The 17,334-nt window shown below is 38.7% G+C and overlaps 1 protein-coding gene across 2 annotated transcripts in view; it reads left to right on the top strand.

Annotated features, from left to right (window-relative positions):
- LOC124615396 overlaps window positions 1-17,334 on the top strand; it is a 244,114-nt gene that overhangs the window by 186,474 nt on the left and 40,306 nt on the right. For both annotated transcript variants that reach the window (XM_047143227.1, XM_047143226.1), the window contains exon 11: window positions 16,545-17,062. In XM_047143227.1, the coding sequence (XP_046999183.1) occupies window positions 16,545-17,062 (518 nt within the window). The remainder of the gene's footprint in view (window positions 1-16,544; window positions 17,063-17,334) is intronic.

The raw sequence follows: 17,334 nt of genomic DNA, 5'->3' as shown, positions 1-17,334 counted from the left end.
CTAGTAATACCGTATCTGAGCATTACAGGTTTGATCTTCCTACTCATCCGCATTAACTTACATTTTTCCACATTTAGGGCTAGCTGCCATTCGTCACACCAACTGGAAACTTTGTCTAAGTCATCTTGTATCTTCGTACAGTCACTCAACTTCGACACCTTACCATTCACCACATCATCATCAGCAAACAACTGCAGATTGCTGCCCACCCTGTCAGCCAAATCGTCTATGTATATGGATGACAACAACGGTCATATCACACTTCCCTGGAGCACTCCTGATGATACCCTTGTCTCTAAAGAACGCTTGCCATTGAGGGCAACATACTGGGTTGTATTATTTAAGAATTTTTAGCCACTCACATGTCCGTGAACTTATTTCATATGCTTGTACCTTCAGAAACAGCCTGTAATGGGACATTGTGTCAAATGCTTTCTGGAAATATAGAATCTGCCTGTTGCCCTTCATACATATTTCGCAGTATATCATGTGAGAAAAGGGCAAGTTGAGTTTCGCATGAGTGCTGCTTTCTAAAACCCTGCTGATTCATGCACATAAGTTTCTCAGTCTCAAGAAAGTTTATTATATACGAACTGAGAATATATGCAAGGATTCTGCAGCAGACAGAAGTTAGGTATATTGGTCTGTAATTTTGTGGGTCCATTCTTTTACCTTTCTTATACACTGGAGTCACCTGCACTTTTTTCCAGCCGCATGGGACTTTAGGCTGGGCTAGAGATTCATGATAAATGCAAGCTAGGTAAGAGGCCAATGCTGTAGAGTACTCCTTGTAAAATTGAACTGCGGTTCCATCCGGACCTGGTGATTTATTTGCTTTCAAATCTTTCTGTTTCTCTGTGCCGGGTATGCTTATTACTATGTTGTCCATACAGGAGTCTGTCCAATGGTCAAATGACAGTATGTCTGTACGATTTTTCTGTGTGAAATTTAAAACTTCGGCTTTTGTTTTGCTATCTTCGGTTGCCACACCAGACTGGTCAACAAGGGAACTGAATAGATACCTTAACCTGCTGAGCGATTTTACATACAACCAGAATTTTCTCGAGTTCTCTGCCAGGTCTTTTGCTAAGACATGACAGTGGTAGTTGCTGTATGCTTTGCGCATAGATCTTTTCACAGACGCACAAATCTCTACTAAACTTCACTTGTCATTATTTTTGCGTTTCCTTTTGAAGTGAGAGTGCAACAGCCTCTGCTTCCTCAGCATCCACCAAATTTCATTATTAAACCATGGTGGGTCTCTACCATCCTTTATCCACTTACTAGGCACATAAGTCTCCAGACTAAAATTTACAATTTGCTTAAACTTTGCCCATAATTCCTTTCCATCCATCGTACTGGAACTAAGTGATGCCAGTTCACTGTTTGAGTGAGAAGTTAATAACTGCTTATCTTCTCTATCTAGAAGAAACACCCTTGTAGCCTTCTTGACTGATTTATTAGCTTTCGTATTCATAGTTACTATAACGCCATCATGATCGCTAATCCTCGCTTCTATACTGACTTTTATGTGAAGCTGAATAATGTTTGTGAATTTATCAGCTACTTTTTCTTCTGTGAATTTGCATTTGTGTACACACAGTATATGAAGTTACAGACATTTTGTCTAGACTGACTTTAATTTTCCTAGTGACTTTAATTTTCCTAGTGTGAACCCTCAGTTGTCTTATAGAAACAATGTGTATATGTCAGCAAAATGTAAAAATCTGAAGATAATGGAAGGTATCTACTATAAAGGGGTAAGACTGGCTGCTGGATCCTACAGGACCACTGAGCCACCACTATCCATCCAGTTGGAACTCCTCATAAAGTGTTTGGCAGTTCTTGTCCAACACACAGTCACTAGTATTCCACCTGCTTAATTGCTCACCTGTAAAAATTCCATTCTCTAGTCACCCATGGATAATTAGCCATTTCATATCTCAGTGAAAACAGATCTAGTGTTACTTCAAATGGATCAGATTCCAGTTCTTGCAAAAGAGTGGAGCTACCATTATTGACTCTTGAGGCCCAAAATGAATGTGTATGTCCTTAAATATAAGAGGGATAGTACTCTGGCACTGATTTATAAAAAGAGGATTTACAGTACCTTCTGCCAGCACTTCAGTAATGTAACAGCTTACACTCATGAATGTAAGCAGAGGAGTTGCCTTGGCTGCTCCATAGATTTACCTTATAGTGCCTTCGAGAGCTGACTACTAGATGAATGTACGAAGGTGTGCTGAAAAGTAAAGACTCTGATTTTTTTATGTGAAAACTTTGAAAACTTTTTAAATAAAACAAATGTTATTAACGTTCTACTAATTTATTCTTTATGTCTGCATATTTATTTCTCAGCATAGTCAGCCTGGTGGCAAACACATTTCTCCCAACGAGAGACCAGTTTGTGCACTGCTTCATCTATATCAAAGTGAAGCCCCCAAAAGTGTTCTTTAAGTTGTGGAAACAGATGAAAATCAGATGGGGCCAAGTCGGGACTGTATGGAGGATGATTGATGACATGAACCATTGTTGCAGATGTTGCAAAACTCGAGTGTGGCCAGGAGCTGTTATGCTGAAGGAGAGGATGCTCCATGTTTGGACCAACTCTTTGAATTCGTAACTCGATTACAGCAAGCTGTTACTCACACACTGACATAGAACTAATATTACAGATCACCATGTTACACGTAACAATCCAGACCCCTGTAGTGGCAGTTGGTTGCAAATATGTGGACATGTAGAATAAAGACATAGAATGTTAATAACATTTTATTGATTTAAAAAGCTTTAAAAGTTTTCACACAAAAAATTCAGAGGCAGCACACCCTCATATCATGTGGAATGCTGATGTACATGCTGTCTTGAGGTCATGGGAAGAGATGAGATTTATTTGAATTACAAAATCTCTTTGCTCTTATTCTGAGAGTGCACTCTAAGGTGTCCAGATCATGTATCCAGCACAAAAATCTGTCTACAGGCCAGGAATGATGGCAGTCAAGTTTAGGCTTGCTCTACACACTTAGGGTGTTTAGCAGTGTTCTGAGCACTCTGCTGTGAATGTCGTTGCCAGTGTGAGTGTTAAATATGATCATAGTGAGTTACTTAGTAAATTTTTATTCCATTTGCTGTGATTTGTCATTGCTGGTGGTGGTAAATGACAAATTCTATATAAGCAAGCAAGAGAGATAATTTACAGGGTACATACGTTCTTCGAGTGCAAAGTACGTGTACGTGCCCACCACAACTGGCCCTTGGAACCAGTAACACTGCCTTGAATTGTGCAACCCGCCATTTTTCATGAATCATACTAAAGTGCATCTGGAACACAGCACACACCCCTTTGTGTACTCTAAGTAGGAAGGATATGATACTCTTTAAAGGATACCAAGTCATATAGGAATTTGGAGGGGGGAGGGGGGATAGCAGTCAAGGAGATATACGTGATAGCTACTTAATAACTACTGTGGCAAATTGTAAAGTATGCCTACGTGCAGTGTTCACCGGGCCATGCAAATGAGGAATGAGAACCTGAAGTCAATATAAACAACCCCTTATCAAAGTGTAGTTCTTTACAGCCACTGAGACAAAATGGAATCCTATTAAGTTGCCTGGGCACTGCCCTTTGACACAGGGTCCCACCTGTGCAGTGCATGATTGAGATAATAACCATTGGTTACACCTTTATTTTGTATGAAAGTCTGAAACAGCTATTGGTCGTTTGTCTCTCCTCACCAAAGTGTTGGGAGGGAGCAATTAAAATGTTGCAGCCTAGCTTTAGGTGTGCTGTACTGACACTGATAACTGCCCTGTCATATCCATTTTAAAACAAATGACATAAAATGAAAGAAACTACCATAAAATGAGGCTACTTCAACCATTGGGGTAACACAAGCCATTTTGCAAGGCAATCTTTAAATACTGCTATTGGCATCATTGTCGTGAGCTTGGAAGGTTTTGTTGTTGCTGTTGTGTGTGTAAGTTTTTCTCTAAGTCTTGGAAAATAGGTTGACAATCGAAGGTAAATTTACATAATCACTTTTCTTCCAAATAAATTTTAGCACAGTTTTATATCCATCAAAACTTTTCTTGCTGTTATGGTGTTCCCCAACAAATTTTAATGCCACCGCTTTCCAACATAACCTCAAACAATACTTTAACTCTTTTGCTACTTCACAACATTTGTTTCCAAAACAGTTCTTTTTTAGTGTTGAAAAGTTTGCAGTCATGTCATATATGGGCAACATATGCCACCTGCAAAAGAGTGGTTTTCGTTACCCCGTACTATAGAGTATAAATCTAAAAGAAATAATTGCCATGTTGTCACTTATTTTATGAAACAGTATGGTCCAAAAGTATCAAAGACATGTTGGCGTTTGAAAATATTAAGATTATACCGAAGGTAGATTTAAAAAGTTGTAAAAGCAATGGAGAATGGTCTTGCATTTAGGCAGGCTTCTGAAAATTCTCCATTGAAGAGCAAAATGTGTGAGGGTGGGTGGAGATTGGGGATCCCCGTTAGTAGTGTTTGATATCGGGTTGGTTGTCGAAGGCCTATCTTGACTGAAGTGGATGGAATGAATAGTGATTTAAAGACAAAATGCCAAGCCCTGATTTTGCTGAAGGATTCATAAAGAGACACAATATCACCCTTACTAATCGTCTGCGCCAAAATATTAAGACAACTGGGAAGCTGTGAGCAAAGAAACAATGAACAGTTAGTTTGATGAAGCTCATAGTCTAGCTTTTGGACCTTGACCGATGCACGATAGTGAATTATGATGAAACAAACAGGGCAAATGACCATCAAAAAGGGGGGGATTGCAGTTAGAAAAGACACATGCCATCCTGAAGTCATTAGTGATTACTCGAAGTTTTTAAGCACATCAGTTAAGTTTTCGAGAAGTGCTGATGGAATCCTACTTTTTTCTTATATCACTTTTAAGGCAGGAAATCTGTATTACATATAGACCAAACATTACCAAAGGGTGCTGTCTATAAAAGATTAAGAGTTGACAATTTACCCTAGAAATATATGAAGACTTGTACATGAATATAGCAGTTCTGTGTTTTCGACAAGAAGGTTGTTAAGATTCTGGTAGGGGATAACCTGGCAAGCCACTTACCACCACATATCACTGAAGAATGCAAGAAAACCATCAAGTTTGCACTGCCACCCCCATATAGTACACACTACACACTGTACCCAACCACTAAATGTAGCTTTCTTTTGGCCATTGTAACGAAAGTGACATGACATTTTACATGAATTGAAAAATAAGAACTGTGACGCTATGTTTAAAGACAAGTTCCCTCGACTTCCGATGAAGTGTGTTGTTGGGTTAGGTGAAGAAACCATCAAGAACAACTTGAAGTCTGGTTTTAAAGCAGCAGTGGTTGTGCATCTAGACTGGAAACATTTTCTGAAGAGGCCTCCAGGTAGTAAATTTAGAACTATATGAAAATTTTTGTTCTAGCAATAGTCATTTGAAGGTTTTCTACAAGAGAGCAGACCCAACCCATCCAAGTACAGAAGAAAAGGAAACTTGATATTCTAGCTGGAATAGGCACTGAAGGAGTAGAAATTTTGGAAGCACAAGACTACAACTTTGCACCTAAAGTAAGCACTTCAAGAAAGAGAAGTATAAATGCCCCAGTAATTCAGATTCAGGAGACAATAATGTGGAGTTCCCACTGCAGAATGCCAGTAATTCAGATTCAAGAGATGATAATGGGGAGTTTTTGCTGCAGTATTCTCATTCAGATCTAATTCTAAGTAATTCGTCTGATTCTTGGTTTAATATAGAAAAGGAATTCCTGTTGTGACAAAGGAAAGGAAAGTGCGAATATATGATGTTAAACCTGATGTTTGTGCTATTGGCACTCTTACAGTTGACGAAGAGACAAAATGGGAAATATTAAAAATCTGTTTTGCCATCGTAATAAAAATAAACCTGAGGAAAAAGTGTAAAGGTGAAATTTTTTCAGAAAAGCTCCAAATCACTGGGAAATGACTGTGTTCCCAATAGTGTATGATGAGATAGATGTACACATCTAAAATGTTGTCAGTGTTGTGCAGCCTATAACAGTTCATAGGAGATGCTATATATTCCCTTTTGCAAAAAGTGAACTTTAATAAGCCAAAATTGCAGCAAAAAATCTTGAGCTTCATTTGTAATAAACTTGATCTGAAAAATGGCAGGTTCCTGGCAGTGATAGTCTTTGGAAGTTCCTTGGCTTTTTGTTGACACCAGTTCGTTTTTTTCAGTTTGACATTTCTGCTTCAGCCCTTGAAAGTGTGTGTTCTTTTCAGCGGAGGATTGACCTTGAGCAAGAGATTGTTACGCATCCCACTTGACACTTATGAGGTTCTTAATCTCTTCATTGTTGTCATCAAATCAGTAATTTTACTTCTTTGCATCAAAACCAATGACCTCCTCTGCAGTCTTCGTGATAATGTTTTTTAAGTCGTCCGGTTTTGTTCAACACCTGTTCTGTTAACTGTGGTATTTGTAAGTCAGTCCAAAAATGTGTCTTGCTAGAGAGCAAACAGTTTCATTCTACCAGCCGTTTATATTGAATTTTCTCATGGAATGATTTGAGAAGTAGGATGTGGTTTACGATGGGCGAGGATACCCAGATGGCTGAACAGGAGTTTGTGATCAGTCCAGCAACAATCAACATTTCAAGCTGTTTCTGGGATCAGGACATCTTTCTTGACACTGTTGAGTGATGATATAGTCAATGAGATGCCAAAGTTTGGAGCGTGGATGCCAGATGCCATTGACTTGCAGAGTTTTTATATGGAATAAAAGGATTATATGGGGCTGTTTGTTTGTCATCAGGAGCTCTGAAAGCTGCCAACAGTACAACAATCCTCACTGACAGTCAGGACATCTTGAATGCAGGAAAGACCATTTCAGCTCACTCTTAAACTGTATTTCTACTGCTGCTGATGACTTTCTCGAATGTGGGTCACAACATCCAGCACAAGATTGTGCGGCAGTCCCACTGACATTTCATGAATTCAGCTAGGTTCTAGTGAATATGAAACCGAGAAAAGCACCCGGACCTGAGCAACCTCCCCTTGGAGATCATTCAAAGTGGTGGCTTGCCTCTAAAAACCAGACTCTTCTCCCTGTTTCTTCTAATGCAGGAAACTTTTAAGGTACCGGCTGATATTAAGAGCTCCACAACTGTCACCAAATTTTTAAAAAGGCGACTGAAGCATATGCAGTAAACCATGGCATATCATTGCTGTCTGTGGCTGGTAAAATTTTTACTAGTATTCTGTTGAATCGCCTTTAGACTGCAGGAGAATTGCAGGAAACAACATAAGTCATTACCGTTTGTGTCGTGTGACCTAGATAAATTTCCATTAGTAATGGGCTTAAACAAGGATGTGTCCTCGCACCAAAGTTTTTTTCTCTGTACCTAGCAGCCATTCTTAATGAGGCAACATCTGTAAACAGTGTAGGAATAGAACTTAAATACAAATTTGACAGAGGGCTATTTAATCAGTCCGGACTGCACTCTAAAAGGTTCACAAGCCTCACTCGGGGAACTGAACTGCAGTATGCATATAACAATGCTTCTCCAGCTCACACACCCAGTGAGCCGCAACTGTATGTAAATTGTTTCAGTACTGCATATAAATGGTTTGGCTTGACCACACACACACACACACACACACACACACACACAAAAGAAAAAAAATGTACTACCACAGCCAGCTCTGAAACTGCTTTTCTGAATTTCAGTATCTCTATTTCTAGCACACTTTAGAATAATACATCATTTCCTCTATCTAGGAAAACTAATTGCTCATCGGAAAAGGACATCAAGCAAAGGATGGATGCCACACATGTTGCTTTTGAATGTCTTGTACACTGAGTCTCCCTGTCACTATGCACCAAACTGTTGGTGTGTCAAGCAGTTGTTGTTTCTACCCTGCTCTGTGGTTGTGAAAGCTAGACAATATATCACCCTGATCTTGACAAACTAGAACACCTCAACCAACAGACACTTAGATGCATTATGAACATCAAATGTGATGACTTCTTATCAAATACTACTGTTCGTGAGAAGGCTAAGTATAGGGTGAAAGCCACCATTATTGGTCACTAACTCAAATGAATTGGGGATGTCCAGCAGATGAGAAACAACAGACTTCATCAATAAATTTTGTATAGTGAAGTTAGCACAGGTAGAAGGTCCCATGGTGCTCCTCTGAAGTGCTGCAAAGAGCGTTTCAAGAAGAATGTAAAAAGTTTAAAAATTGACCCAAGTAATTGGTGCACCACAGCAGAAGACCATTAACATTGGTGCACAGCTGCTTCAGCTGCTGTCTTACATTTTGAGCGGGAATGATTGAGGCAGGAGAATTAAAAGCATCAGAGATGCAAATTTTGCCAGGCCTAGCCATGGCCCCCACCATCTGTTATGTGTAATGTATGTGGCCACATGTTTCATGCCAGGATTTGTCTGTTAAGCCATCAAAGGTATCTCCATACCTGAACTCTCATGCAGTTGTGGAAATGCAGGAGAAAAATGAAAACTTGGACGTGAATATCAGCTGCCACTGCCGACAGTATGAAAATTATAAAACTGTAATTGAGGAACACCTTTTCAAAAGTTGATAAAGGCAAAAAAGTAAATTTTTGAGGAAACGTGTTTTTTAAACATCATACCCAAATACTAATTATGTAAATGAGGTAATGTAACATTTACACTGCTTTTGTAGGCATGATTCCGATTGTCTGTTTAATTTTTCTCAGTGTTCATTTTTTATATCAGAGTAGAGTGACAGGTTTTTTCAGAAGTCTGTAAATGCATAGATGGAAGTTAAAAGTTTTTTAATATTTGCAGTCAGTGTGATTTTTTCAGTCTCTTTTTTTCATCTTTAACATTAATCACAAAGAAAGCTTATTTATCGTTCTTTTGTATAGAAATACAATAGTGCACCACAATATAACACATTAGTATAATATTTTTCCATAAATGTTTGATAAGCAGAAATTCAAAATGCAACAGACATCATTGAAATTAAAAATACTAGCAACAGCAATACAAACTGGGAACCTACAGATCCTTTTCAACAATGTCCTCATAAACTCATCTGCTCCTTCTGGTATGTTAAAATGCATCATCAGTTTTAAGACATTCTTTCTCATCTCCTTGCTGATCGTGTTCTTCTTTTCTTAAATGGCTGATTTCATTACTGCCAGGCTTCAGAGTCTGGATTTCCTTAACTCAACCTCTTCAGGACTTCCATTATAAGTGTCCAGTAATGACAACAATACCTTCTTCTTAGACTTTTCATAAACCAAAACTTGCTGAGCAGTTATTTTTAAGGGATCTTAGATCATAGGGCTTTTAGTGTACTGGACATGAGATCCTTTGCTTTCCAATATTTATTTAGTTTGTTTATGATGCCATGTTGTTCCAGCACTATAATATTCGGTCAGTGAAAGAATATCTTTCTTCCTTTCCTTTTTTTTCACTCTGTCATGAGGCATATGGCTGTGACCATGGAAAGGGAAATAATGCACCAGCTTATTAAATATACTGCTTTCTTCTGTAAAGGCAGTTAGTGTGCCCATCATTACTATATTTTTATTTTGACTGGTACATGAAGCAGAAAACCCTTCATTCGGTCTTTGTTTCCAGCCAAATATGAAAAGCAATCCTTTCCTTTCTTTGTGTTCAGGAATGAATCATAATGCATAAATTGTGTCTCCAAACCTGTCTTGAAAATGATACTTCACCTACAGAGAGCTGTGGTATTGCCCGAGTCTATTGTATACAAAAAAAATATTTTAACCTTATTTGAAAATATAATATAATGGGATAGATAAAAAAATCAACTCACAAAGCGGCAGCAAGAGAACACGTACATAAAGGAATTTAAATTTGCAAGGTTTCGGAGCCGTGATAAAATGCTGAGGCTGAAGGAATTAATGTAAATTAAGGCAGGTGGGTGGCAAGAACCAAGGAAATGTTGTAACACTAGTTCCCACCTGTGGTGTTGAGAAACTAGTATTTGAGGGAAGAATCCAGATGGTGTGTGTGATGAAACAGGCAGTGAGGCCATGACTACAGCATGCTCTGCAACAGGATATTGTGTGTTGCCAGTATACACGCTCTGCCTATGCCCTTTAATCCTGACTGATATCTTGGTGGTAGTCATGTCAATGTAAGAGGCCAAACATTGTTTACGTAACAGTTGATACATGACCCGTGTCATTTCACAGGTGGCTTTCCCTTTGGTAGTATGTATTTTGTCAGTTACTGGGCTGTTACAGGTGCTGCTAGGAGGGTACATAGGGCAAGTCTTACAGTGAGGATGGTCACGGGGTTAGGAACCCTAGGGTAAGGAAAAAGAAGGAGAAGGAGCATAGGATCTGACAGGGTATTGCAGTGATTTGGGGGGGGGGGGGGGGGGGCAAATGCTAATCTGGGTGTGGTGGGCAAAATGTCAGACAGAGTAGACCTTATTCCAGGGCATGATTTTAGGAAGTCATAGCCTTGTCATAGTAGCTGATTAATACATTCGAGACCAGAATAATACAGAGTAAGAAGATGTTTACTCCTGTGTACCTCACCTTCGGGGAGGATGAAGTCAACTGCAAACTTCTGTTCACATTAAACCTACTAACAACGAAAGCTACATTCTGTCAGTTTTCAACCTGTCCGTGTCATATATTCCCTCCCATACAGCCTTGGCATTCTAGGCAAACGTTCTTGTTCAGATGCAGATTCTCTATGGCAATACACCGCCATTCTCACCTTAGCTTTCACTGGACCTAATTACCCCACAAGCCCAGTTCAAAAGCTGATTTCCAGGGCCATCAAATCCAATCCTAGTACTGCTGACCGTTGCAAAAAACAACTTAGGGGTACACCTCTTGTCACTCAGTATTATTCTGGTCTTGAATGTATTAATCAGTTACTTTGATAAGGCTGTGACTTCCTAAAATCATGCCCTGAAAAGAGGTCCATTCTGTCTAATATTTTGCCCGTCACACAATAGCTTTATGTCATTCTCCAAATCTCTTGCTATATCCTGTCAGACCCTGTGCTCCTTCTGCACCTATTTCTGTATGGTATGTACCCCTTTGACTGTACCCAATGTAAGACTTGCCCTATACACTCTCCTCCCACCACCTATACCAGCCCCGTAATTGGCAAAACATATATCTGTGAGACCCCATAGATTGTTTATGAAATGTTACGTAAACAATGTTCGGCCTTTTATATTGGCATGTCTACCACCAAGTTATCAGCTAAGATGAATGGGCATAGGCGGAGAGTGTATACTGGTAACACACAATATCTTGTTGCGGGGCATGTTCCACCACACATGCCATCTGGATGCCCCCACCCCCCCATCAGACACCAGTTTTGTAGAACTCTGCAGCTGGTAACTGGTGTTACAACGTATGCTTGGTTCTCACCATCCACCTGGCTTTAATTTATGTCAGTTTCTTCAGTCACAGCATTTCCTCACAGTAACTACTCCTGTGTCCACTCCCTTTTAGTTTTGTATATCTTTCCTTTGCAGATCGGTCTATGTTTCCTGCTTCCTACATCGATCACATGTAATGCACTTAGCTTTGTGCTCTTATTAACTCTTGCAACCTGTTTTGTCAGTAATCTCAGACTTGCTTATTATCCTGGCTTCCACTTTTAAGCTCTCAGGTTTTCGAATCTTCCCCAGAGCAGTCTCCAACAAATCAGTGTTTGCTTCTCTTCCCGCTCAGTAAGTCTCCCCTGACCCAATGCTCTGAGCAACTTTTTCAAACTCTCCCCATTTCCTAAACCTATCAGTCCTTTTCTTCACTGCTCTTCCTTCCCCTTCAACCCCTCCGCTAGAAGAAGGAGCCATTGATTCCAAAAGGTTGCAGATTTAAGTACCCTTATATGTGTTTTCACCGGTCGCGGCTTGGTGAGTAGAGTTTTTATCTATCCCATTACATTATGTTTTTAATTACATTTGAATTTTCCTCCTTCGTTAAATTGCATAGAACGTTTTTGCATGTAGTTTGTGCAACCTGTGGTTTTTTATTAATTGGTTCTTTTACTTCAGATCTTGTTCCTTTTTTAATTTCAGTAGACCAGTCTTGCATGTTGAACATATATCTGTATTAGTAGTTTTATATGACAAATTAAAGCAGTGATAGAAAGTATGTTTTTAATTTGGTAAAGAGCTAGTTGGAAAGCCTGATGATTTCCTTATTTATTTATTTATTTTGTTTAATTACTGAAATGTTTCCACATTTAGATTGTATTCAGTTCGAATAGCAAATATCTCTTTTGGACTTTTTCCTCGAATAGTGGTTCTCTCTACACCTGTTTACTTTGATATCATTCTTTATAGCTTATTTAACTTCCTTATCTTTAGTTGTGCTGCAGTCCCGCTCTGAGTTTTCAGTCTATAATCTCGTGTTACATGAAATTTGGTGTTCAAATTTGAGTATCTGTCTTTGGACATCCGTGACATTACCTGAAATGTTATGGCGCATACAACATTGGAACAGTATTCTTCCTTCCTGCCTCTATCTTTTGGTGATGTGATTATCATGTATTTTAGTAATAATTTATCTTGTTTCATTTTGTTTAAGTGATGAAAAGTTGTTATATTGCTCTAAGTGAGATCAGCTGCTCTGCGTTCTTTCCTTCCTAAGACTTTTGGGTTTACTGATGTCTACTAGCCCCCATGAACAGCAATAGCTGCCATTTTCTTGTTCTTGTTGGACTTCTTGAATGCTTTCACTGTCGACTTGGACTTCGTACCACCTGAGCACTCTGTTACATGTGTACCATTTCTGAATCACTTGTATGAACCTCCATCTAATAGTTCAACAGCTACTCTTTTAGCACAAACCTCCCTCTGACAAAACTGGCTTGAACTGAGTAATAATTAGGAGGTAATGTTGGTGTGTAAACCACTAATTTGGTGTGTAAACCACTAATTTATTTCTAATGTTGGTTCTGATAGCAAGGGCTTAGCTACAGTTTATGTTTTTTGTATGTCCAAAAAACACTTCTCACGTTGTTATTGATTGTGATGTCCTCCATTGTTATTGATGTCCTAAATTGTTGTTCTCCCTTCCAGGTTTCTCAGAAGCAAAGCGCAGTTTGTGTTTCTTGACTTTGGCTTTGACTTTCTGAGAGCAAATATTGAATTTTGAAAGAACTCTTAGTTTTCATCACCCTATATCAACAGCAAATATTGGCTTTTGACCAGACCATTTCAACAGGACAAACATAGCAAGAACCTTGATTTTTAACTGACTTCTGAAAAAATCTCCTCAATTGTTTACAATTTCTTCATCATATTGCATGTGTAAGGCATTTGGTATGTGAGTTTAGCACAGCGTATGAACTGTGTTACTCTAATCCCAGATCATTTGAACCAAACTTCAGTTTCCTAATCACAATTACTGTGAGCCAAACATTGATATCTAACTATTGGCCTTTGTAAGTCCACATCATGGGGTAACCAAAGCCACCATGTCTTTATTTTACAATTTCTGACATACGTTTGATAAAATTTCCTTATATGGGAATATATAGTAGTATATCCAACTTTTAACTGAACCAGTTGCTCTCTAAAGTAAAGTACAGATGTTAAAGTTGAAAAATGGCATGAGTAGTCCTGTTTTATGTTAGGTGTAGGAATAATTTTGAGGTACATATATCTTAGTCTTCCTTTTGACATTTCTACCCAATACACTGTATAAGGTTAGGTGATACTTAGATATGATTTTTTTGTGGAAACAGCATTTAGCATTATTTTCTCCAAACTTTCAGAGTCGCTCTAATGTTGGAAACATGGATGATGCAGTTTATATCAGTTATTTGACAACCAAAATATCATACATCACTCTTTTATGTTGAACTAGAGGATTCATATTGGATACTGCATTCACTATTAGAGGCTGTAGTTAAAGAGTTTTGAATATCTATAAAATCTATTCCTTTCAGTCTCCAACAGTGGTTTATTCTCACTTTCATTCATTACACCATGTCATTCAGTAGATTTTCATTCCTTGCTACAGAGTAGTTGTTTCTGGCTGCTGGCTGTGATTAGTGGAAAAGGCATTAAGCAGTTAGAGAACAAGTTCATTGAATGGATTTCCTCAGAGACCAGATTGTTTTGCTGTTTTAAAAGTTACTAATCATATATTTTGTAACTTGAACTTGCTACAGTTACCAGTATATTATTTTTTGATTACGTGTTGCAACAATGAAACTTCCTGATTTGAAAGGGACACAAGAAAGAGAGGCGTGAAAGACTGAAGGTGGGAATGGCCTCATTTGAAGCAGTGGATGGGGATATTTATTTACTATCTGCCGTGGTTGCTACAGTGCATTGACCAAAGGAGAAACACATGTTTGTTGTAAAGCCCTATGGTCTAATGCCCGCTTCGCCCCCCCCCCCCCCCCCCCCTCTCCCCGCGGCAGCGGAGCTGATCTCAAAAGTTTGTGCATACCGTATATTGTCCCAGCTAGTTAAGAACCATTCCCTGCCATTGAATCCTATTAAATCTGTTTGTAAAAAGGTTTATCAGCTTCCTTCATTAACCCTTGAATCCCTTGAATGTTCACAGATATTATTGTCTATGTACTAGCTGATTATGGAATTCAGTAAACACTGGGAATGTCTCATATATTTCTGTTTTAGTGACACAGTTAAGTTCTTAAATTAATGAGAGATGGCATTAGGGGAGCAATGAAAGGAGAGTTGACCCTAGTGCGTATCGTTTCGGTATGTTAACAGTCAGTCAGTACTACATTCCTTTGTGTGCCTATCACCAAAGATGTGTTTTCCCATGAAACTGTCCTTTGCCATTAATGTCTGATGAATTATAAAGATGTCTCTGGACCTTACAATGTCTAAGCTTCTCAATTCTCACAACACGATATTAATTATGGGTTCGAATCCTTTCAGTGTCTGTTCAGCACAAGTTTAGTCTTTTAACGTTTATTAGCAGAATCACCTTGACAACAAGTGGCAAAGATACCAGTGTGATAAGGTCCAAACTATTTTCGGTCCCAATGCTCTTTAATAATTCGTATACAGCAAATAAACTCTTTAATTCAACATAAAAGTTTTCGTATTGTCAATAAATCTCTTCACAATCATAAGTATACAATTGTAGCTTTTTGTTTAACACGTACAATCACCATACACTTGAATATCAGTGTTCGTATACCCAGTAACCTCTAATTGACTCACTCTCTGAATTTATCCCAAAATAATCTATTCTCCACCACTCCAATGTCTAATCCAGTTCTAAGAATGCAATTTAATTAGGCTTCTAATTCCAAAATTCCAGCTACCACGGAAGAACTGTGAACACACTCGCCACCGGTGAAAACAAAAACTCAAGAGGCCTAACAACATTGCGCATTGGTTTATATATTACATTCAAAACAAAACACAGATCTGTTAGATCTTCCTTGGATTCCCTTTGTACTGCTTTGTGTTACTCTATTTCGAATATCTACTCTTTGTAAAATTTTAACTAACTGTTACTTTGAAATACTACTAACATTTTTGGGCCCTTAGGTCATTTTGTATTACAGAATTTAATCTAATACTCGTTTCTGTATAACCACTCTCTAAAGAGTGGTTACATAGTTAATTGTCAGATTCCAGCATGCATCTCCTTGATGATGCCCAGCATGCTAGCAAGCAGCTGCCCTTCAACTTTTGAATGCTCTGTGAGGTGAATTCTTCATGGAGGCCTATGCTCCCATAGCTATGATGCAAGAACTCAGTGAATGCGATTTTGATGTTCAGCATAATGCATGTGAAAATTTGCCTGCCTATGTGATGCACACTGCAGAACTACATGAGAAGTTCCTTCACTCAGTATGTGTAACTGTTTGGTGTGTTTTATTGACATTAGAGATCATTGTGCCTTACTTTTTTTCTAAGAAACCAAATGTACAATGATGAATTCCAAACTAGTTGTCAGTGTGATTGATAATTTTATTTTGCCCAGTCTTTTAAAAAAAATGATGTTGGGAATGTGTGTCTTCAGCAAGATGGCATCATGGCATACACATTTTGTAGGAAAAGTACTCTGTACACCTGGTCTCTTTGATGGACACTCTTCTGTGGCCGGTACACTTGCCCAATTTAGCCCTTCGCAACTTTTCTTGTTTTTCAGTTTGGTATCTAAAATTCATTGTTTACACTGTACAGCCAAGGACCTTCATACACTTGAAGGTGAAAATTCACCAAAAAGTAGCTTGTGGACTTCTTGTTATGCTAGAAACTGTCACCCATAACTTCAGAAGTCAAGTAAATCAGTTTACTGACAATACATCACTTGCTGGACATCATATTTAAAAATATGTCATTTTAAATTGCTATTTATGTAGGGAAAGAATAATAAATTAAAACAATAAATATAATTTTCTTTCAAAACAGCAATTTTCATTGTTGCATCCTGTTGTATTTATTTGTGTATAAACATCTGTGTATATGTGTATGTAAAATTAGCATTAATTTACAAAACATTTTGCAGGTTGAAGGTAGAACCAGTTGATGATACAAGGGGTCCAGTATCTGTGGAGGATTGTATGATTACTAAGTGTCTGCCACGTAGTTGGAAATGTTCCGGCAAACCCGTACTGCACACGTGGAATATGCGCAAGAAGGCTGCCACAAAGCATAAATTAGATCCCAAACTCCCTATGATGGAGCGAGAAACACTGATTTCACAGCATCTAGAACAAGAGCCATCAGAAGTTGAAAATGCATCATTCATTGTCCGTATTATTGCTGGAAGCAAAAAGGAGTCTGTTCGCTGTTGCCTCATAGCACACACAGCAGATGCAGCTCTCTATCATATAATTGCCAGAAAGCTCCTTTCACTTATTCCCCTGTGGTTAAATACTGCCTTTGTATCCAGAACTGCATTGAATTACATTCCTGACTTCTCCTTGTCAACTAATACAGATGCAGGAAGTGCCTTGCCTGCTAATGCAAATGTATGTGGTAATACAGAAGAATCATCTGCTGCAGAGATAGTTCTGGAAAAAGGTAACACAGACAAACAAGATGATGATCTGTCCAGTTGAAGCATTCCATTCCAAGTGCTTCATAGCTTTAACAGTGCGATGAAAATTGAAAGTTGGCAGTACTCTCCTCATGGTTACCTCTCTTCCACAGTGAAAACTAATTCTTTCTAATGTTCAGCATTGTGAACGCCGGCCGCGGTGGTCTAGCGGTTCTGGCGCTGCAGTCCGGAACCGCGGGACTGCTACGGTCGCAGGTTCGAATCCAGCCTCGGGCATGGGTGTGTGTGATGTCCT

Source organism: Schistocerca americana, chromosome 5, assembly GCF_021461395.2.
Source record: "Schistocerca americana isolate TAMUIC-IGC-003095 chromosome 5, iqSchAmer2.1, whole genome shotgun sequence".
NCBI classification, from domain to species: domain Eukaryota; kingdom Metazoa; phylum Arthropoda; class Insecta; order Orthoptera; family Acrididae; genus Schistocerca; species Schistocerca americana.
Note: the sequence above shows the minus strand (reverse complement) of the source record. Positions and strands in the feature narration are given on the sequence as shown.